This window comes from Macaca fascicularis, chromosome 5 (genome assembly GCF_037993035.2).
Source record: "Macaca fascicularis isolate 582-1 chromosome 5, T2T-MFA8v1.1".
Lineage (NCBI taxonomy): Eukaryota > Metazoa > Chordata > Mammalia > Primates > Cercopithecidae > Macaca > Macaca fascicularis.
In genome coordinates this window covers 8,895,838-8,919,766 of record NC_088379.1, presented here as the reverse complement: position 1 = coordinate 8,919,766, position 23,929 = coordinate 8,895,838, and the positions used below count along the sequence as shown (strand labels likewise).

Here is a 23,929-nt window from a genome sequence, read left to right as displayed (position 1 = left end):
CTCCCCATTGCCCTCGAGGTGAAACTCAAGCCCCTAGCTGATGGTCAGCCTTGACCAAGAATTTGCTGCACACCTAGCCCTGTGTTAAGTGCTTTTCATACACCTGTGCCTTTAATCTATACAATGAGCTGATGAAGTGGGTACTGTGATTGTCCCCACCTCGCAGGTAAGACCCATGAGGCCCAGAGAAGTTAAGTAACTTGCCTGAAGTCACAAAGCTGTGGTCAGAGCCGGAGTCATGCAATCTGACCAGAGTGCAAGCTTACAAGCCCTACACCAAACCGCGAATCCAGCCTATGCCCACACATCCTCTCCCTACCCCACTGTGAGGAAAGATTGCACGTCCCAAAGACACCCTCTTACAGTGGCCTCTGAGCCTCTACCTCTGTGCTCCTCGCTCTCTCACAGATGGTTCTGGGACCTTCCCTGGCAGAAAGCGACCCTCACGCCAAGCTGCCAAAATGCCCTTGTTTGTGTTCCCTCATTGCTCTGGGACACTCTGGTCAAAGCACTGAGCCCAGTGTTGTCACCGTTTTGGGGACTGTCTGTCACCTAACTGACACCCTCATGGTGTGTGCCACAGACCATGGCTTTGCACCCTTGTATTCCCCATGCTGAGAACAATGTTCACCCAGTACTTAAAGATGAACTGCATGAAAAATGAATGAATGAACGAATGCAGTTCTTTCTGGTCTCATTAAAGCTTCCCACATTGTCAATGAATCACTGTAAGGCTTTGTCTTCATGGGATTTGGCTCCCCTGGAATGAGCAGCCAGTTATCTTTGATCGGCTCTGGCTTCCATAACAAAGGACCACAGACCATCAGCTTCAATAACAGGAATTTCTCTTCTCTGGGTCCTGGGGCTAGACATCCAAGATCAAGGTGTTGGCAGGGTTGGTTCCTTTTGAGGCCTCTCTCTTCGGCTTGTAGGTGGTCAATTTCCTCCAGTGTCTTTACATGGCTGTCCCTCTGTGTGCATCTGTGTCCTTCTCTCCTCTTTAAAGACACTAAGGCCAGGCGCAGTGGCTCACGCTGTAATCCCAATACTTTGGGAGGCCGAGGCAGGTGTGTCGCCTGAGGTCAGGAGTTCGAGACCAGCCTGGCCAACATGGTGAAACCTCATCTCTATTAAAAATACAAAAACTAGCTGGGCATGGTGGCAGGTGCCTGTAAGCCAAGTTACTTGGGAGACTGAGGCAGGAGAATTGCTTGAACCCAGGAGATGGAAGTTGCAGTGAGCGGAGATTATGCCATTGCACTGCAGCCTGGGCAACAAGCAAGACTCCGTCTCAAAAAAAATGAAAAATAAAGACACCAGGCATATTGAATTTGGGCCACCCTAATGATCTTATTTAACCTCAATTTCCTCTAAACGACCCTATCTCCAAATACAGTCACATGCTCAGGGACTGAGAATGAGGATTTCGGCATATGAATTTCATGGGGATACGACTCAGTCACTCAGTCCATAACAGCTTTCAAGTGCAAGGTAGCCCCTCCAAATGAGCCCCTCAGCAAGCTCCCCAGCGATCCCACTGTGCCACCACTGAGTTAAACTGTTTCCAGGCTCACTGGGCATATTCTGTCTGTTAGCTTCACTGTTCAAGAATGTGTTTGATCTAGAGAAACACTCTAAGGTCATCCGGTGCTATCTGGTAAGTCAGCTGGGGATACAAACTGAAGGCCACTTTAGGTAAAAGATGAAGTTTTAAAAATGGCATCCCTGGTTTTCTAGAGGTAGAAAACTTTCCAAAGAACATTCCCAAAGTGGGAACTCAAAAATATTTCCAGCAATGGCAGGATCACTAGAACAAGTTCATGGTCTTCCAGGGTGACTTATCAGGAAAAAAATAATCATTGTGTCTCCGCAGTGACTTTGAACAAGTCGTTTGTCTTCTCTGAGCTCCAACTTCTTCCTTAGAAAAGAATGAGGGCAGAGCCTACCATTTGCAACAACATGGGCAAATCTGGAGGACATCATGCTCAGTGAAATAAGGCAGATACAGAAAGAAAAATACTGCATAATCTCACTTATATGTGGTATCTAGAAAAACATTTTTAATCAAATGCATAAAAACAGACAGTAGAAGCTGGGCATGGTGACGTGGGCCTGTAGTCCTAGCTACTAGGGAGACTGAGGCAGGAGGATCACTTAAGCTGAATTTACGGCTGCAGTGACCCATGATGGCACCACTGCACTCCACCCTGGGCAACAGAGCAAGACCCTGTCTCTAAAATTAAATTAAATTAATAAATAAAAATAACATAAAGAGTGGAATGGTGGTTGGAGGGGGAAAATTAGAAGATTTTGGTCAAAGCGTACAAAGTTGCAAATATGTAAGATGAATAATTCTAGAGATGTAATGCACAACTTGAAGACTATGGTTAATAATACTGTATTGCATACTGGAAATTTGCTAAGAGAATGGATTTTAGGTGCTCTTACCATATCTAAAAAAAGAAAGGCAACTATGTGAGATGACAGACATAAATATGCTTGACTGTAGTAATCACTTCACTACGGATAGGAATATAGAGGAATCATGTTGTATACCTTAAACATATGCAATAAAAAAGAAAAACAAATGAGGCTGACAATTCAACAATTCAGATCCTGACTCTGATAACATTACCACGGATTTCTGCCAAGGGCGAACACTACCCTGAAGGCCCATCTAACATTCTTTTCAACCATGAGATTTTTCTGACCCTGAGCTATGTATTTAAATCATGTTTATCAAATCCTTACTTCTGAGCCACACCAAGTTTACTGGTGCTACGGGAAAAAATCCTCATACATTTCTAAAAGATTTTAATCCCCAAATGAGAAAACAAAAGTGTTCCCATGACCCAGAGGAGGCACTGCAAGGGCACAAGGTTTCTAGGTAGGAAGAATATTAAATTTTTAAAAATAAATAAAACTGATTTTGGCAATGTTGCATAACTCTATGAACAGACTAAACCATTAAATTGCACATGTTAAATGGGCGAATTATATGCCATGTGAATTCTCTCAATAAAGCTGTTACATACCCAGAAAATAAAATTCCCTCAAGCCTTTACTCTAGACTTTGGCTTGGCAGAATTTCCTGACTGTTCAACATTAGAAGTTCTGCCTCATAGGATCCCTGCAGAAACGGCCATGGGGACACAGACTTTTATTTTGCAATGGAGGCAGCTGAAGAACTAAGCCTCAAAGAAAGGCTTCAGTTCACCTTGGGACTGGCTGAGCAGTCCACAGCTGCTCACACTGGCTCCACTTGCCGCACGTCTTGATGTTACAAGTTTCTACACACCCTGGGAGACACTTCACAGGAATGAGACAACATAAATAAACATCAGTGGTTTACCTGCAACAAAGTGTGCACTGCATGCATGACAGGGAAAACTCCTTCAGTGGCTGATAAACATTCTGAAAATCCAATGAAGTATCCAATTTTAAGGCATCCCAGGATGATGGTAATGACTGCAAACAATGTGATACTACCTAAATGCGGGATGAAAGAGGAAGTGGAAACACACACATTGCATTGATATACATTGATGTCATTTCAAAATAATTTATATTATGTATTAAACCCTTATGTATATGGTCAAATGATTTTTCCCAAGGGTGCCGAGACCATTCAATGGGAAAGGGCAGTCTTTTCAAAAAATGTGGTGGGAAAACCGGATATCCACATGCAAATGAATGAAGTTGGACCCTCACCTTACACCATATACAAAAACTCACTCAAAACAGATAAAAGATCTAAAATAAAAGTATAAACCTTATAAAAGAAGACATGGGGGAAAGCTTCATGACATTGGCTTTGGCAATAATTTCTTGGCTGTGACACCAAAAATTCAAGCCACAAAAATTAAAATAAATAAGCTGAACTACATGAAAATGAAAAATTTGTGCATATCACAGGACGCTACCAACGAAGTGGAAAGACAACCCACAGAACTGGAGAAAACATTAGCAAATTATGTATCTAGTAAGTCATTAATATCCACAATATACAGATTTGTTTACATTAAATACCTTGTATAATGAAATCGTACAGTACTGTCCTTTTGTGGTTGAGTTTATTTTACTTAGCATAATGTCCTCATGGCTCATCCATACTGTATCATGTGTCGGAATTTCCTTCCTTTTTAAACCAAATAATACTTTGTTGTATGTCTATACCTCATTGTGTTTATCCGTCCATCTGTGGATGGATGCTGGGTCGCTTCCACCTTTTGGAGACTGAAAATAATGCTGCTATGAGGGAATTTATAGAGAATTCTTATAGATCAACAACAGTGGGCTGGGTACAGTGGCTCACACCTGTAATCCCAGCACTTTGGGAGGCCTAGGAGGGTGAATAACTTGAGATCAGAAGCTGGAGACCAGCCTGGCCAACATGGTGAAACCCGTCTCTACTAATAATACAAAAATTAGCCGGGTATGGTGGTGCATGCCTATAATCCCAGTTGCTTGGGAGGCTGAGGCAGGAGAATCCATTGAACCTGGGAGGCAGAGGTTGCAGCGAACCGAGATCACGCCATTGCACTCCAGCCTGGGCAATAAGAGCGAAACTCCATCTCCAAAAATCAATCAATCAGCAATGATGAAAGCCAATTTAAAAATTGGCAAAGGACTTGAATAAACATATCTCCGAAGAAGACATAAAGATGGCCAGCAAGTACATGAAAAGATGCCCACCATCACTAATTATTAGAGAGATGCAAATCAAAACTACGAAAATACCACCACACTATCAGGATGGCTACTATCAAAAAAAAAAAAAAAGAAGAAGAAGAAAATGATAGAAAATAACAAGCATTGGTGAGGATATAGAGAAATAGTGCTCTGTTGGTGGGAATGTAAAGTGGCACAGCTACTCTAGAAAACAGTAGGGAGGGCCTTCAAAAAATTCAAAACACTATACGGCATGATCTGGCATTTCCACTTCTGAGTATATACCCGAAAGAATTGAAAGCAGGGACCCGAGGGGATATCTGTATCTCCTGTTCATAGCAGCATTATTTTCAGTATCCAAAAAGTGGAAGCGACCCAGCATCCATCCACAGATGGACGGATAAACACAATGAGGTATAGACATACAACAAAGCATTATTCAGCTTAAACAGGAAGGAAATTCTGACACACGATACAGTACAGATGAGCCATGAGGACATTATGCTAAGTAAAATAAACTCAACCACAAAAGGACAATACTGTAGGATTTCATTATATGAGGTATCAAATGTAAGCAAATTCATAGACAGAAGTAGAATGGTGGTTGCCAGGTGGTGGAGGGAGGGAAGAATGAGGAGTTAGTGTTTAATGAGGACAGAGTTTCGGTTTTGCAAGATGAAAAACTTCTGGAGGTTGGTTGCACAGCAGCATATATGTACTTAACACCACTGAGCTGTACACTTAAAAACTGGTAAGTTCGTAAATCTTATATATATAAATGCATGTTTTACCATGATTAAAAATGTTAATAAAATAAATTCTAGCCCAGGCATGGTGGCTCATGCCTGTAATCCCAGCACTTTGGGAGGCCATGGCGGGAGGATCACTTGAGGCCAAGAGCCTAAGCAACTCCATCTCTACCCAAAAATAACATAAAAATTATTTCTAAATAAATAAATAAATTCTACTGTTGAGTTGCGAAGGTAAAACTAGAAGGCAGGTGTTGTGTCCTGTTCATCACTGTACCTACCCCATAGCCCAGAGTCTGACAAATGATATACAATCAACGAAGCCTGGTCCAATCAACAGAAGGCTTCTAGAAGCTTTTTCAAAAAGGAGCAATCTAAGAACGTCACTGTTCTACTCAAAAATCTACTCTAATCCTAAAATCCTGTTCTCTGAAGAGTAAGAGTGCAGCTGGCCAGGTGCGGTGGCTCACACCTGTAATCCCAGCACTTTGGGAGGCCCAGGTGGGTGGATCACCTGAGGTCAGGAGTTTGAGACCAGCCTGCCCAGCATGGAGAAACTCCGTCTCTACTAAAAAATACAAAATTAGCAGGCATGGTGGCACATGCCTGTAATCCAGCTACACAGGAGGCTGAGGCAGGAGAATCACTTGAACCCGGGAGGTGGAGGTTGCAGTGAGCCAAGATCACGTGATTGCACTCCAGCCAGGGCAACAAGAGTGAAACTCTATCTCAAAAAATATATATATAAATAAGAAATTAGAGTGCAGAGTGTGCAGGTCATATAGGTATACAGTAATTCTCTGAACTATCTTTGCCACTTTTCCATAAATCTAAAGTTTTTCTAAAATAGAACGTTTATTTATTTATTTATTTGAGACAGGGTCTTGCTCTGTCACCAAGGCTGGAGTGCAGTGGCATGATCTTGGCTCATTGCAACCTCTACCTCCTGGGTTCAAGTGATTCTTGTGCCTCAACCTCCTAAGTACCTGGGATTACAGGCGTGCACCACCATGCCCAGCTAATTTTTTGTATTTTTAGTAGAGACAGGTTTTTGCTATGTTGGCCAGGCTGGTCTTAAACTCCTGGCCTCAAGAGGTCCGCCTGCCTCAGCCTCCCAAAGTGCTGGGATTACAGGCATGAATCACTGAGCCCAGCTGAAAGCATATCAAAAAAAAAAAAAAAAAAAAAAGATGAGTAAGGGCTCTAGAGTAGTAGCGGAGGAAGGGCCTGTGCTAGATGTACTGAAGAAAGGAAGCAATCTTTGATAAGATAATGAGCATGGTTTTGCCCAAAATATAAAAACAAACTAATAAAAAATATGCATATAAAAAAGACTGGAAAGGAATATACAAAATACATTAAAAAGACACTTGGTGACAAATGAAGAAATTAGTGAGAAAAAGGCCGTGATCGTGAGCGCTTGATCAAGTCAGAGATCCTCATCTCTCTTCTGGGCTAGTATTGACCGCCATTTACACATTTGCTCCCACCAACAGGAGGAAACTGGATCATGTAGGACGTGCATTAAGGCACTGAGCAGAGAGGAGGGCATGAGCCATAACATTGGGCTATAACGTTACAGCTCCAGCCTGAGAAGCCTCCTGAAAAGTAATGCAATCGCCTGGCACTTTTCCACTGCTCAAAGCCTTATAGAAACAACTCTAACTCACTTTTTTTTTAATCCTAGAAATGCCCCAATGAAATCAGAAACTTTGTAAGAGTGGAGATTCGATCCCAGTGCTTTCAAATGTTTTGACAAATACATGGTTGGTTTTAATTACAAAAAAACATAGCAAGATGAGGCGAGGCAGCGTGGTTGAGTGGCAAGAGCACAGGCCTGAAACTATAGGAACCTGGACACTCACAGAACACGTGAGTCACTTCCTGCTCCCAGCCTCAGGATCCCATACAGAAAATGAGGATGGTCTACAGCAGTGGCTCTCAAACTGGAGCCTGCATCAGAATCATCTGGAGGGCTTGTTAAACACAAATTTCTGGGCTCTGCCTCCAGAGTTTCTGATTCAGTAGGTCTGGGCGGGGCCCCCAAAATTTGCATCTCTAACAAGTTTTCAAATGGGGCTGCCACTGTTAATCTAGGCCCCACTTTGAAAACTACTGGTCTAAACCATCTCTGTGGTTGACATGTCAAGGGTTAAGTAATAAACATTTACATATTTTCTTATACTCTTTAAGTCCTCCCTTTCCTCCTGTGTTCATCCATTCATCCATGGATTCATTCACCCAGTTATTTATACAACAAATATCTTGGGGACTCCTACTATGCATGAGACATTGTGCGAAGGGCTCAAAGACAGACATACGAGATTGCTATAGAAACAAAAATATACAAGTATAATATTGCATAAGTTGGGGTGTGCACGAAATATCAGAGAGATGAGCTGGCAACAGACTTTTTCTGTGCAGCCTGGGAAACCAGAAGACAATGGAAGAATCTGCCGCAAGGAAAGGACTGCACCTCAGAAACCTTATTCCCAGCTAAGATGTCGCCCACGTGTCAGGGCAAAAGGCAGAACGATGTTTGAAGATATACAAAATGTTATTTTTTCCACAAGTGTTTATTGAGCAGCAACCATGGGCCAGGCATTGTCCCAGGCACTGAAGAGATAAAGGTCAATAAAACAGAGTATCTGCCTTGAGGAGTTTCACATCTAGTGGGGAAGGCAAAAAATAAACCAGTAAATAGTAGACATATAAGGAATGTCAGAAAGTGCTAAGTGCATGAAGAAAAGTAAAGCAGAAAAGGGGACTGAGGTTGAAGGTACATGGACAGGAAAGGAGGTGACTGTTGAACAGAGAACAGAGGGTGAGAGAAAACTGTCATGCACATAACTCGTCTGACAAAGGACTTTAACCAAACAGCTTGGAACTGGAAGAGAGTCCCCAAAAGAGGGGAAGATGAAAAGGAGAGCGAATTACAGTGACCAATCAACTTTGTAGAAGGCTGGAGGCATAAAGGATGGAGAGACAGATAGAGATAGATAATTAGATTAATAGGAGAGAAAAGAAGAAAAGAACTTAAATTCAAATGGATAAACTGCCTGAGATGTGTAATTTACATGCCCTATAAAGACTTGTCATACAGAATAGACATTTTGAGGCGAAATTCTATTAACCATCTCTACAAAACCCCTAAGTTCGGCCGAGTGTAGTGGTTCACACCTGTAATCCCAGTACTTTGGGAGGCCGAGGCAGACGGATCATCTGAGGTCAGGAGTTCGAGGCCAGCCTGTACAACATGCTGAAACCCCGTCTTTACTAAAAATACAAAAATTAGTCGGGTGTGGTGGCAAGCACCTGTAGTCCCAGCTACTCAGGAGGCTGAGGCAGGATAATCAATTGAACCCAGAAGGCAGAGGTTGCAGTGAACCAAGATTGTGCCATTGCACTCCAGCATGGGTGACAGAGAGAGACTCTGTCTAAAAAAAAAAAAAAAAAAAACCGCCAAAAACAACAACAACAAAACCTAAGTTGGAGAAGGACTGGATACGGAACAAAGAAAAACCTTTGAAAGCCTTCATGGTAAATAAACAGAAAGGGAGAGGGAGGAAGGGAAAGGAATAGGGAGGCAAACGCACGCTAAAGGTCCCATCCCATGAGATAGAGAGGATGTGGGAGCAGCAAGCATCTTGGACTGGCACACAGTGTGGCTCGCTGAGGGAAATGTTCAATGTTTTGTTTTCAAATAAGAATGAAGTAATAGGCAGCTGGGCGCGGTGGCTCATACTTATAATCCCAGCGCTTTGGGAGGCCAAGATGGGCGGAACACTTGAGGTCAGGAGTTCAAGACCAGCCTGGCCAACATGGTGAAACCCCGTCTCAACCAAAAACTTATCCCAGTGTGGTGATGGGCACCTGTAGCCCCAGCTACTCAGGAGGCTGAGGCAGGAGAATCACTTGAACCTGGGAGGTGGAGGTTGCAGTGAGCTGAGATCATGCCACTGCACTCCAGCCTGGGCGACAAAGCAAGACTCTGTCTCAAAAAAAAAAAAAAAAAAAAAAAAAGAATGAAGTAATATGCATCTGATTATGAGAGTAAGGAAAGGAAAAAAATGGCCATTAATGGAATAAAAAAAATCACAATAAATATTTCAAATGCTCAAAAAAGACAAAAATGTGGAAAAGGAAAAGGAAGAATTCGGAATGTAAAATATATCATAAACATCGTAAAGAAAAATGGAAACAAAAAAGTCAAATATATAAATTATTACTGTAAATTAGAATGATCTAAATCCTCCCACTAGGTAGTAAGCAACAATAGGAAGATTGAATTAAAAACAAAACCTAGTTACATGATCTTTACACAAATCACACTTTTAACAAAGTAATAAAGGTTTAAAATAAAGTAGTGGACAAAGAGGAATCAGATAATGCAAACAAAAAGAAAGTCAGAATGGCAATATTAATATCAGACCATACAGAATTTAAAGTTAATGTAGTAAGTAGGATAGAGAATCCCTTCTCCTTTGTCACTACATATGATAAAAGACAGACTGTATGAGGAAGATATAACAGCCACACGTGTGCCCAAATAAAACAGTTTTTGCTTTATGTATACACATATATGTATAAATATATATAAATATAAATAAATATATATATTATACATATATATTATATATATATTTTAGATGGAGTTTCGCTCTTCTGGGCCAGGCTGGAGTGCAATGGTCCAAGCTCTGCCCACTGCAACCTCCGCCTTCCAGATTTAAGGGATTGTCCTGCCTCAGCCTCCCTGCTTTATATATTTAACTGCTAGTAATAAAAAAAAAAATGGAAAATTTCAGAACTAGATAGATCAAGTAGACAAAATATAAGACATAGAAGAATTGAATCATACAATCAATGAACTTGTTTTTATATGTATATAAAATCTTGCATACCTCAAAACAGAGTATACAATGTTGGATGTACATGGAATATTGACAAAAATCATGCTCTAAAAGACAGTAGAACATAGAGTGGCAGAGGCCAGCTGCCCAATTCCTACCACTTATTAGCTGATGACCTTGGGCAATTATGTAACTTACCTTTGCCTCAGTGTCCCCATCTCTAAGATGTAATGACAGTAATAACACCTATCTCATAGGGGTGCTGAGGAGATTAAGTGAGTCATTACATGGAAGTCGCCTAGAACAGTGTTCCTTACCTAGAAAGTTCTATAAGCAGGATGTTATTGTCATCACTCAATTGCCAAGAAAAAGTCGATGCATTAGAATCAATTAGAAAGTTTACCAGCTACAATACTTGAGAATAATCCAAAGACTACCTAGGGTACCCATCTAGTGATGGCAAAGGGACCCCCCTCCTCTTTGGTAGGCACCCAAATCCCTCCTAGGAGGCTAGAATCTTGAACCCCCCTCTTAGAGGTGGAAAGTCTCACAGAGTTAGTCTACATTCTATCTCATGCAAGAATGCTTTCCAATGCATCATGACTGGCAGCCATCTGACCTCTACTTGGACAAACCCAGGGCTGGGAGGCTCAACATCTCTCAAAGCGCACTCTTCCATCACCAGCTGGTACTTACTTTATTTATTTTTTATTTTATTTTATTTCATTTTATTGAGATGGAGTCTTACTCTGTTCCCCAGACTGGAGTGCAGTGGCATAATCTCAGCTCACTGCAAACTCTGCCTCCTGGGTTCAAGCAATTCTCCTGCCTCAGCCTCCTGAGTAGTTGGGATTACAGGCACCCCACCACGCCCAGCTAATTTTTATATTTTTAGTAGAGACAGGGTTTCACCATGTTGGCCAGGCTGGTCTCAAACTCCTGACCTCAGGTGATCTGCCCACTTCAGCATCCCAAAGTGCTGGGATTACAGGCGTGAGCCATCACGCCTGGCCTGGTGCTTACTTTAGAATGCTTTCCTTTATATTGAAGTGCAGTTCACTTCCCAGAACCATCATCCTCTTCCCTGGAGCTTCTATCATCATTCACTTATGCATTCACGCATCTAGTCATCCATCCATCCATCCATCCATCCATCCACTCATTCATTCATTCATTCATTCCATTATTCAGTAGATATGAATTGGTATTTACTACATGTTAAGCACCATGCCAGGAGCTCAGGATACAATGGTAAGCACATTCAGACAGGGTCTCTGTCTTTAGGGGCTCAGTCCAGCTACCCCAGCAGTCACTGAATAATACAATCTCCTGCTTGATTAGTGCTAGAAAGAAAATGAAGAGTGCTATGAGACCATACAACCTGGGAGCTGCCCCTGGTCTGAAACTATCTGGAGAGGCTTCCCCCAGGAAATGACTCTTATTTGCTGAAAGACAGAGGATGGCCTGGAGCTGACAGGTGCAAGGCAGCAGCACTATCTACTCTGTGACCTCCTCATCCTTCTCTCTTCTAGACTGACCCTCCTTTGGTTCCTCCTGCCACCACTCTTTCCAGGGGCCTGTAAATGCTCAAGGAGGATGATACCCTCCACGCACAGTCTGAATGAAAGCCAAGCTTGCATCTGATTTTTTGGCAGCAACGTTCTCTTGTTTGTGTTGAAATTGTGACACTATGTCTATATTTTCCATTGGACCAGAAATTTCATCTAAGAAAATAAATATGTAAGAAAATGCATGCAGTTAAGCAAGACTCTCATAGTGGCCCCAGAATGGATCTTGGGGATCACTCCTCTTTTTCCTGAGGGATTTGCCCTCTGCCAATTGATCTAAGATTGTCACCAGCACCAGGGCAGAGCTGAGTTCCTGGGTCAAACCTGTCTTTCCAGCTAGAATTCCAGAGGAAACCCTAGTCCCTGTTGGAGTGCTTCCTTTTGGCACCAGGGCCTCCCGACACTAATAATTAGCTTCTTGCTTCTTTGATGAACCCACAGGAATGGCCAGGTCTTTGCAAACTGCTTCTCTCAACATCCCTCAGCTCCTCCCAGAAAGGCTGGGATTCTTATCTTACTGATGAGGAAAGCGGGACTCAGAAAGGTGAAGGTGATAGAGCTGAGACCTCAAGTTAAGCCTTCCAGAGCCAACACCATTTCCGTGATACACACACCTCACTTGAATTACATTATTATGAGGAAACTCCCTGAATGTCTAAATAGCCACCATCTACTGAACACCTATCACGTGCTCTCTCTACCTCGCCCATTTATTCCCTCTCTACTTAGTGTCCCAAAGACACCTCAAACGTAGCATGTCCAGAAGAGAAATGTAACATGTCATTGGTTTTGTGTCCCACCCTGCTCTTCCCTTTGGCTTCCCAATCTTGGGAAATGGTGCAACCGTTCACCCATAGACTCAGGCGCCAATGCTCGGAGTCAACCTGGACGGAGGCAGAGAAAGAGAAAGAACAAGAAAACATGGATGGATGGATGGATGGATGATGCATAAATGAATTATGATAGAAGCTCCAGGGAAGAGGATGATGGTTCTGGGAAGTTAACTGCACTTCAATATAAAGAAAAGCATTCCTTGGATAAGCACAGACTGACAAGAAGAAGAAGGAGAAGGAGAAGGAGAAGGAGAACATTCTAAATGTACCAGGCCAGGTGTGGTGGCTCACGTCTGTAATCCCAGCACTTTGGGAGACTAAGGCAGGTGGATAACCTGAGCTCAGGAGTTCGAGACCAACCTGGCCAACATGGTGTAACACTGTCTCTACTAAAAAATAACAAAAATTAGCTGAGTGCGGTGGTGTGTGCACCTGTAGTCCCAGTTACTCAGGAGGCTGAGGCAGGAGAATCACTTGAACCCTGGAGGTGGAGGTTGCAGTGAGCCATGATCGAGCCACTGCACTCCAGCCTGGGCAACAGAGTGAGATTCCATCAAAAAAAAAAAACAAAACAAAAACAAAAAACAACAAACAAACAAACAAAAAAACAGCAGGGGAGAGAGGAAGAGAAGAAGGAAGAGAAAGAAAAGAGAGAGAGAGGGAAGAGGGATGGTGGAGAGGATAGAGGAAGGAAGAGAGGAAGAAAGGATGAAGGAGGAGAAGAGAGAAAGAAAATGAGGAAAAAAAGAAGGAAAGGGAGGCCGGGCATGGTGGCTCACACCTGTAATCCCAGAACCTTGAGAGGCTGAGGCAGGCAGATCATGAGGTCAGGAGTTCGAGACCAGCTTGGCCAACATGATGAAACCCCATCTCTTCTAAAAATACAAAAAATAGCTGGGCATGGTGGCAGGTGCCTATAATCCCAGCTATTCGGGAGGCTGAGGCAGGAGAATCGTTTGAACCCAGGAGATGGATGTTGCAGTGAGCCAAGATTGTACCATTGCACTCTAGCCTGGGAGACAGGGCAAGACTCCATCTTAAAAAGAAGAAGAAGAAAAGAAAAGAAAAGAAAAGAAAAAAAGAAGGAAAGTGAGAGAGGAAGGAAGGGGAAGAAATAGGGAGGGAGGGAGGAGGAAGAAAGGAAAGGAGAAGGAGGGAAGGAAGAAGGGAGAAAAAAGGATGGAGGAGAAAAAGAAGTGAGGAACAGAAAAGGGGGCTTTGACTGCAGGAAAGCACAGGTAAAGGCTCATGTGTATAATCCTTTTTAGCCTGTGTAAGTCAATACCCTAAAACAACACTTTGTGCCTTGTTTTAAATAGTACCAGATTCACTGTCATTCACAGAGTCACAAAACCATGAACTTCCCTAAAACAACCATTTTCAGAACAGGAATTTGGGCCAGCCTGCAATGGTATCAAATTTTCCCAAAAGCAAGTTACTAGATCCAGTCCCTGAGCCTAAGAAGCCTAAAATCTCATCTGGATGATAAGGTTCATATCCAATAGTCATAATACAAGGCAGAAATGGACAAAGACCAAAAGACCTTTACAGAAGGAAGGTCATGGTGGCCCATGGAAGTGAGGAGTAATTCCTGCCAGGCATTTGGAAAGAAGGTGGCATCTGGCCAGGACCTTTGAAAGAAATGTGGAAAGGAGGCCTACTGTGTGCTGGGCAGCCACCTCGTCAGTCACTGGATCCTATCCAGTGCGGGGTCCCTGTTCTACAGATGCTGAAACCAGGATTCAGGGTAAGGGAGGCAATCAAGTAACTTGCCCAAGCTCATGCATGCAAGGAACACGGAAGCCCCACTCTAATGGAGATTTAAATTCAGGTCTAATATGAGAATCCAAGTGGCCATGTGTGATGTGTCTGGACCACATGGTGTGAAATGCACTCAGCCTCTCCCAGGAAGGTTACTCAGACAGAGGCTTTCTTCACAAGCATGCTCCCCATGACCTCCTCCCTTTCACCTGCACCATTCTGTCTCCCATTCAAGACTGTCAGCACCAGCCAGGCACAGTGGCTCATGCCTGTAATCCCAGCATTTTGGGAGGCCAAGGCAGGAGGATCCCTTGAGGTCAGGAGTTTGAGACCAGAAGACAACACAACGAGTCCCTATCTATACAAAATAAAACAAAACTTAGCCGGGCAAGGCCATGTGTGCCTACAGTTCCAGCTATTCAGGAGGCTGAAGTGGGAGGATTGTTTGAGCCCAGGAAGAAGAGGCTGTAGTGAGCTGTGATTGTGCCACTGCACTCCAGCCTGGGAAATAGAGCAACATTGTCTCAAAAAATAAAATAAAATAAAATAAAATAAATAAGTGGCAGCCCCTTGAGGAAGGGAGAGTTCCTATCTTGACAATTTCAGTCAATACCTGTGAATACCAGCAGGAGCCTCTATCCCTCTCTGCCCAACTCTGCATCCACGCATTCATTACTTCATTCATCCCCCCCTCATTTTCTCAACACCCACTTCGTGCCACGCCCTGAGGTGGCTCTAGGACCGAGAGACAGGGATCACAGAGCTCCCCAGTGGAGTGGAGGATACAGACATGTCGACAAGAACACTGGGGCCCAGTGCGGGCTGGGGGCGTGTGGTCAGACCTGCAAAGCGGGGAGGAGAAGAGGGTCGAAGAAGCTTCGCGGGAAGAATGGGGTGAGGCCTGAACCCTGTCTCGGAAAGCAGGGAGGCAGGCGGGAGAGTGTAAAAGACATTCCTGGAGGAGGGAACCGAAGGTGCCAAGTGTGCAGAGGCAGAGATCATGCGAAGGAAGAAGAAAGTCAGCGAGAATGACCCCAGGACAGGATGAGAACAAAGGAGGGGATCAAAGGAAACGGGCCCTCGGGGGTCGGATGCTAGAAGGCCCTGAGTGCCAGGAGAGGGAGTGTGGCCTCCATCATGGGGTCAGTAGGGCCACTGCATGGCTTTAAGCCAGGGAAGGACTGGGGAGATTTCTGTAACTGTAGCTGTAATGATGGAAGCGTCTGGGAGAGAGAGAGGAAAGAAGGGCAGAAGGGAAAGCAAGGAAAGATGCACAGAGACCAAGGCAGAAAAGGCTGAAGGGAAGACGGCAGCGGTGGGAAATGCGCAGAGCCGCCTCAGGATGCAGCCAGCGGGCGAGGAGGCTGAGACCCGCTCGCCCGGTGCCTGGACTCACCGCGCAGCCAGCCGGCGCCGGCGTGCGTGTCCTTGAGGCGGAAGAGGCGGCGGTGCGCGGAGCTGCGGCCCACGTACCACAGCATCCACAGCAGCTGCAGCAGCATGAGCGCCGTCAGGAAGCACAGCAGGTCGCTCTTGCCCACGCCCGCGGCGTGCACCGCCCAGGCCAGCAGCAGCAGCAGCCCCGCCACGAACACGATCAGCCCATACTGGCTGCTCAGCGTCTCGGCCAGCTTCTGTGGGACGCTGGCGCGCATACCGCCCCGCCGGGGGACCGGGGACTCCGGGCACCTCGGGGCCGAGGGGGAGGGAGGCGGGCAGGCCGCGGGCCCCGACGACCCCACGACCGAGGTGCTCGCAGCTGCCCGTGGCGAGGCGGGCGACCCCAGGCCCTCGAGCATCTTGGAGACACCCGCGCCAAGTCTGGTCCTGGGGGTGGCTGCCGTCGGGCTCCGCCTGCGTTCCTGGCTCCTGTCCTTGCCCCGACGCCTCTGCCAACCAGCACCCCCCTTTTCACCTCCCCTCCTGTTCCTACCCCACGCCTCTGCCAACCTGCCCCCTCTCCTGTCACCTCCCGACGCTCTCCCTCGCCTCTTCTGCCCCTTCGTCCTCCGTCAAGGTACCACCCTGTCCACTTACCCAGCGCCCCACCCCGCTGACCCAGGATTCTACGAGCTCCCCTGCCCACTGCCTCTCACTGGGCAACGCCCCGAGCAACCCCCTGCCCGCTCCGGGACCCACGCGGACAGCTCCCCGCTCCTGATTCCTGGGACACAGGCCAGCGCTGCCGCGACGCTTGCGCGTCCTCCCGCACCTCCCCCCGCGCGCCCGGCCCCTGCCCGCGGTCTGCAGCCCTCACCCCTGCGCCGACCCCCGCCCACCTTGCCCCTGTCCGGGCGCCCCGGAAACGCTGGGTGACAAGAGGTGCCTCCCGGGGTCGCGGGGTTGTGGGGCTGGGGAGAGGGGGTCTCCTGGTGCCAGCCCGGGGGGGTGTGCGCGGGGGTGGGGGTGGCTGTTGCCAAGTGGGGTGCCCGGGGCTCCACAGGGGCGTGCGATGCTCTGGGCCTTCCCCGAGGGTCTCCGTTGGGGAACCCAGAGGTCCAGGTGATCCTGCCTGAGTCCGTGTCCGAACGTCCTTCGGTCTGTCCTCGTCCCTGCGTATTTCTGTATTGTCTTCTCTGTGCGGGTCACTCTAGCGTGGGTGTGTCTGGTTAGGGGTGGAGGAACGCCCGTCACTAGGTCTCTGAATTGGGGGAGGGGCCGCCTTCTGTGGGTTTTTCTGTTTGTCCGTCTGGTGTGCCTGTGTGTTGGCTGCGAGATGCCCCCAAGCGGAATAAGACCTGAGCCACTTTCTAAGAAGAGACCATCCCGTACCCTCTCCCAAAGGAGCGGCAGCCATTCTGGACCAAGAGGAGCTGGAATGGGGGACGCCCTGGGGTCTGCCCTGGGGCTACCCGCGTCCAAGCCTCTCCACCAGCCCCTTCCAAAGCCCCGGTGCCCGCCTGGCACCCGCCTGCTCCCGGAAGGGGACTGCGTCCGCCAGGGCTCCCCGCTGGGGTGCCGCTAAGTGGAGGTCTGGGAAGTTTCTGCAGAAGAGCATCCTACGGGTCGGGCGTGGCTGACTGCTGGTCTCTGTTCTAGGCGCTGGGGTTTCAGCTATGAAAGGCTCTGCTCAGGTGGAGCTGATGTTCAGGCAGAGAAACAGCAATAGACAAACAGCTAATGAGCCCTCACTGGGAAGCTGGGGAGCATGACCTGTGAGAATTAGCCCTCAACTTCTAGGAGACTGGGGGTGGAGACACAGTAAGTAGCACAGCACCCTTAAGCAGGGCTAGAAGAGAGGCCTGGGAGGAACCCAGGTCTGCAGGAAGGCTGAGAGGTTCAGGAAGGAGGCAACACCTGCACAGTCTTCTTTCTTTATTTATTTTATTTTTAATAGAGACAGGGTCTCCCTATGTCTCCCAGGCTGGAATGAAGTGGTGTGATTATAGCTTACTACAGCCTGGAACTCTGGGGCTCAAGTGCTCCTCCCACCTCAACCTTCCCAATAACTAAGACTACAGGTGTGTGCTACCACGCCTGGCTCTTTTTTTGTGTTTGTTTGTTTGTTTGTTGTTTTTTGTAGAGACAGCGGTCCCGCTATGTTGTGCAGGTTGATCTCAAACTCCTGGGCTCAAGCCATCCTCCCACCTCAGCCTCCCAAAGCTTTGGGATTACAGGCTCAAGCTACTGCATCAGGCCTCCTGTACATTCTTTAGGCTTAGGAGTGGATGGCCAGGCGGAAGGGAGCAGGGTCTGGAAAGGCAGTCCAGGAAGAGGATCCAGCAAACCTACTAGGAACCCTCCACATTCTCCCCTCCTCTTCCTAGCAATGGATGCCGACACCAACAGCTAGAGCAACCTGGGGCCCTGAGCTGAAGGTGGAAGAGGCAGTCTGCCTGTCTCCCCAGTGACCGGTGAGGCAGCTTCCTCTCCCGAAGCTGGACCTTACACAAGTGAGAAATAAACTTCCATTGTGCTAAGCCACCACAAGTCTGAAATGTTCCAGTAGCTAGCAGTACCTTAACCCGCTGCGTACAAAGATAAATAGCACTCAGTCACCATCTGAAAAATCAGGTGGAATGCCTGTCTCTGGGCTATCTGCATTTTTATTTTTATTTATTTTTTATTTTTTTATTTTTTTTTTTTGAGATGGAATCTCACTGTGTCACCCAGGCTGGAGTGCAGTGGCACAATCTTGGCTCACTGCAACCTCTGCCTTCCAAGTTCAAGCGATTCTCCTGCCTCAGCCTCCTGAGCAGCTGGGATTACAGGCATCTGCCACCATGCCCGGCTAATTTATGTATTTTTAGTACACCATGCTGGCTAGGCTGGTCTCAACTCCTGACCTTGTGATCCACCTGCCTTGGCCTCCCAAAGTTCTGGGTTTACAGGCGTGAGCCACGGTGCCCGGCCTGCATTTTTTTTTTTAAGAAGCAATGAAATGAAAGTTTCTGGAGGCTAAAGTCAGCCCCCTTTATTGTAATCTCAAGACAATGTTAAAACTAACTGAGACCCTGTAATCCTAGCACTTTGGGAGGTCGAGACAGATCACTTGAGGTCAGGAGTTCGAGACTAGCCTGGCCAACATGGTGAAACCCCGTCTCTACTAAAAATACAAAAATTAGCCAGTGTGGTGGTGCGTGCCTGTAATCCCAGCTACTTGGGAGGCTGAGGCAGGAGAATCGCTTGAACCCAGGAGGAAGAGGTTGCAGTGAGCCAAGATTGTGCCACTGGACTACAGCCTGGATGACAGAGTGAGACTCCATCTCAATAAATAAATAAATAAATAAATAAATAAATAAATAAATAAATAAATCAGAGATTTACCCACACTGTGTTCTGCCTTCCACCGGTGAGATTTTTTTTTCAAAAATCTGAGCCACACGGGGCCCCCAATTTCTTATGACTGACCCCTGCTCTGTGGTGGGCAGATACAAGGGGTCAGAAATGATGCTGGTGGCACCCAGGCCTTCTGTTTTCACCACATTTGGCACATCTTACCCCTGCTCACACTGTGTCCTGAGAACTGTGTGGCATGGCTCAATCAGTGTAAAAGCTTGAAACGTTCTGACCAGGCAGCTGCCTCCCAATGATGATTCAGTACCACGCAGATGGACAGGCAGACATGCTACCCTCAGACATAGGCTCCCTTCTTTTTTTAATTTTTTTAAATACTTTAAGTTCTAGGGTACATGTGCACAACGTGCAGGTTTGTTACGTATGTATACATGTGCCATGTTGGTGTGCTGCACCCAGTAACTCATCATCTACATTAGGTATTTCTCTTAATGCCATCCCTCCCCTGTCCCCCTACCCCACAAGAGACCCCAGTGCATGATATTCCCCACCCTGTGTCCAAGTTGTTCTCATTGTTCAATTCCCACCTATGAGTGAGAACATGCGGTGTTTGGTTTTCTGTCCTTGTGATAGTTTGCTCAGAATGATGGTTTCCAGCTTCATTCATGGCCCTACAAAGGACATGAACTCATCCTTTTTTATGGCTGCATAGTATTCCGTGGTGTATATGTGCCACATTTTCTTAATCCAGTCTATCATTGATGGACATTTGGGTTGGTTCTAAGTCTTTGCTATTGTGAATAGTGCTGCAGTAATCATACATGTGCAGGTGTCTTTATAGTAGCATGATTTATAATCCTTTGGGTATATATCCAGGATTGAGATCGCTGGGTCAAATGGTATTTCTAGTTCTAGATCCTTGAGGAATCGCTACAGTCTTCCACAATGGTTGAACTAGTTTACAGTCCCACCAACAGTGTAAAAGCATTCCTATTTCTCCACATCCTCTCCAGCACCTGTTGTTTCCTGACTTTTTAAAGATCGCATGAGCTCCCTTCTTCCAGTGAAGATGATGGGATTTCACAAGGCCAGATGCCCCCTGGCACACTCAGCTACCAGAGATAATAGAAGGTCTCAAGGGGCAATTAGAACATTTTGCCCCCAGTCACCTTTGGTGGTAGCTATGTAATTCCAGTATTTTTAAGAACAAAAGAGTTAGTGTATCCGTTTCTTTTCTTTCTTTTTTTTTTTTCGAAACAGAATCTCACTCTATCGCCTAGGCTGGAGTGCAGTGGCGTGATCGTGGCTCACTGCAACCTCTGCCTCCTGGGTTCAAGTGATTCTCCTGCCTCAGTCTCCCAAGTAGCTGGGATTACAGGTGCACACCACCACGCCTGGCTAATTTTTTGTATTTTTAGTAGAGATGGGGGTTTCACCATGCTGGCCAGGCTGGTCTCGAACTCCTGATCTCGTGATCCACCCACCTCGGCCTCCCAAAGTCCTGGGATTACAGGCGTGAGCCACCAAGCACAGCCAAGTGTATTCATTTCTTAGGATGGGTGTAACAAAGTGCCACTAACTGGGTGGCTTTAAAACAATGAAAATTTATTCTCTCACAGTTTGGGAGGCCAGAAGTTCAAAATCTAGATGTCAGAAGAGCCAAGTTCCCTCTGAAGGCTCCAGCAGCGCTGGCCTCTTCCAGTTTCTGCTGGTTGCTGGCAACCCTTAGCATTCCTTCCCTGGTAGCTGTATCACTCCAATCTTTGCCTCTTTGTCATTTAACCATCTTTCCTCTGTATCTGTGTCTCTTTTCCTCTTCTTATAAAGACACCAGTCATAATGGGTTAAGGGCCCACCCTACTCCAGTATGACTTCATTGTAATTTACAACTTAATTTACAAAGATTCCATTTCCAAATAGGGCCACAATCAGAGGATTAGGATTTCAACAGATCTTCCAGTGAGAGAAAATTCAAGCCATAACACACAAATCATAGTCAAGATATGCAATTAACCTATGCATCCATCAATGGATGGACAAAGAAAATGTGTGTATGTATACACATTGTATACATACACAACAGAATACTATTCATTCAGCCTTAAAAGGAAGGAAATGGCCAGGCACAATGGCTCACACTTGTAATCCCAATACTTTGGGAGGCCATGGTGGGTGGACCGCTTGGGCCAAGGAGTTCAAGACCAGCTAGGCAACATGGCAAAACCTCAACTCTACAAAGAAAAAAAAAAAGAAAAAAATAAAAAAGCCTGAGCACGGTGGCTCACGCCTGTACATCCAGCACTTTGGGAGGCCGAGGCAGGTGGATCACCTGAGGTCGGGAGTTCGAGACCTGCCTGACCAACATGGAGAAACCCTATCTCTAGTAAAAATGCCTATAATCCCAACTACTCAGGAGGCTGAGGCAGGAGAATCACTTGAACTCGGGAGGCAGAAGCTGCGGGTGAGCCAAGATCGCGCCACTGCACTCCAGCCTGGGCAACAAGCGTGAAACTGTGTCAAAATAATAATAATAATAATAATATTAGCCAGACCCAGTGGTGCGCACCTGTAGTCCCAGCTACTTGGGACGCTGAGGTAGGAGGATCATTAGAGCCTGGGAGGTCCAGGTTTCAGTGAGCTGAGATTGTGCCACTGCACTCCAGCCTCGGTGACAGAGCCAGACCCTCTCTCAAAAAAAGGAAAAAAAAAAAAAGGAAATCCTGACATTTGCAACAATATGGATATGAACTTGGAAGATACTATGTTAAGTGACATAAGCCAAGCACAGAAAGACAAATGCCACATGATCTCATTTATATGTAGAATCTAAAAAAGCTGAGGTCATATAGGTAGAGAGTAGAATAGTGGCTACCAGGGGCTGGGCAGCAGGGGGAATTAGGGGGTTGGGAGATGTTTGTCAAAGGGTACCAAATTTCAGTTAAGAAGAGTAAGTTCAAGAGACCTATTGTACACATAGTAACTACAGTTAATAACAATTTATATCATTTTAAAAATTGTGACGAGAGTAGATTTTAAGAAATCTCACCACGAAAAATAAGTATGCAAAGTAATGCATATATTAATGAACTCAATCTAGCCATTCCACATGTACCCTCGGACTTCAAAATTTGGAAAAAATGAATTAAAAATAATAATATAAACTTTATTTCTCAACATAAGCTCCATCAAGTTCAAGACACTTCTGTAAGTCGTGATACAGCCATGTAGCCCATCCCTAAGGAACTGGAGGTCCTGAGAATTTAACCATATCAATGCAGTCTTTTACACATTAACTGAAGATAAAAGGGTACCCTTTACAGAATTTTTAAGATTAGGAAACGAAAAGAAGTTAGGAGGAGCCAAATCGGGACTGTAATGATTTCCCACCAAAATTCTCCCAAAATTGCCCTTGATGACAGGAATAAGCAGAAGCATTGTCGTGGTGGAGGAGGACTCTGCTGAAGCTTTCCCAAGAATTTTCTGCTAAAGTTGTGGCTTTCTCAAAACTCTCTCATAATAAGCAGATGTTACCATTCTTTGGTCCTCCTGAAAGTCAACAAGCAAAGTGTCTTGAGCCCCAAAATACTGTTGCCATGACCTGTGCTCCTGACTCGTCTGCTTTTGCTTTGACTGACCCACTTCCACTTCTTGGTAGCCATTGCTTTGATTGTGCTTTGTCTTCAGGAATAGTACTAGGAAATCCATGTTTCATATCCTGTTGCAATTTTTTGAACAAATGCTTCAGGATTTTGATCCCACTTGTTTAAAATTTCCATTGAAAGCTCTGCTGTTGTTTGCAGCTGATCTGGGCACAACAGTTTTGGTGCACATCAAGTGGAAAGTTTGCTTTCAGTCAGAATTGTGTAACCTGAACCAATTGTTCAGTGTCTATGACACTGGTTATTGTTTCTGCTATTGTTAACTGCTGTTAATCATCAGTCCTCTTTGATTAGGGCATAAACAAGATTAATTTTTTCCTCAAAGATTCACGTGTAAGGTCTCTCACTGAGGGCTTCCTCTTCAACATCATCTGCTACCTTCTCAAAACAAGTTATTCATTTGTAAGCTGTTGATTTCTTTGGGGCATTGTTCCCATAAACTTTTCATGAAGCATTAATGATTTCACCATTTTTTCACCCAAGCTTCACAATAAATTGATGTTTGTTCTTGCTTCGATTTTAGCAGAATTCATGTTGCACTGATGTGGTCTCTTTCCAAACTGCTGTCTTATCCTTTTTAGTGTCTCAAACTACATCCTGTTCAGACATGTTATGACAAGTTAAAGACTGTCTCAAAAAGTCTCTTTTTAAGTAATAGGATAATCTTCATACCATCCTAATTGGCCAGTTATTAGCACTTGGGAAACTAGATTTTAACTAATTGTTTTAAACACATCCCAGCCTTAGATTTCTATCCATGTTGTAAGCACACACTTCAAGAAAAAAAAAAAAATAATAATAAAAGACAGATAGAAAATGTGTGAAGGCTGACATGGGGCACTCTTCACCCAAGCTCCCTCCAGGGGATCTGATCCAAATGCCCTACCTTCCAGAGCTGCAGCCTCAGTTATGCTGGACCCTGACATCATTGCCTGATTCATCACTGCCTGACTCAGCTGCCTGATTATGGCCTTCGCCTGGCCTTGCTCCCTATTTTAAATGACACTCTCGCCACACCTGCACATACCCATGACCACAAACTGGGTTTGCTTCTGTCTACTCATCATGCCTGACTTTCCCTTTTGCAAATGTCATAACCGG

General features: G+C 45.6%; 1 protein-coding gene across 1 annotated transcript in view; it reads right to left on the bottom strand.

The window, feature by feature from the left end:
• OTOP1 (otopetrin 1) overlaps positions 1–16,255 on the bottom strand; it is a 37,463-nt gene extending 21,208 nt beyond the window's left edge. Inside the window, exons 1-2 of the mRNA XM_005554476.5 lie at positions 15,829–16,255; positions 3,353–3,489 (exon numbers count right to left, since the gene is read on the bottom strand). Coding sequence (XP_005554533.2) covers positions 3,353–3,489; positions 15,829–16,231 — 540 coding nt within the window. The 5' untranslated portion in view covers positions 16,232–16,255. The remainder of the gene's footprint in view (positions 1–3,352; positions 3,490–15,828) is intronic.
• Positions 16,256–23,929: the final 7,674 nt, after the last annotated feature.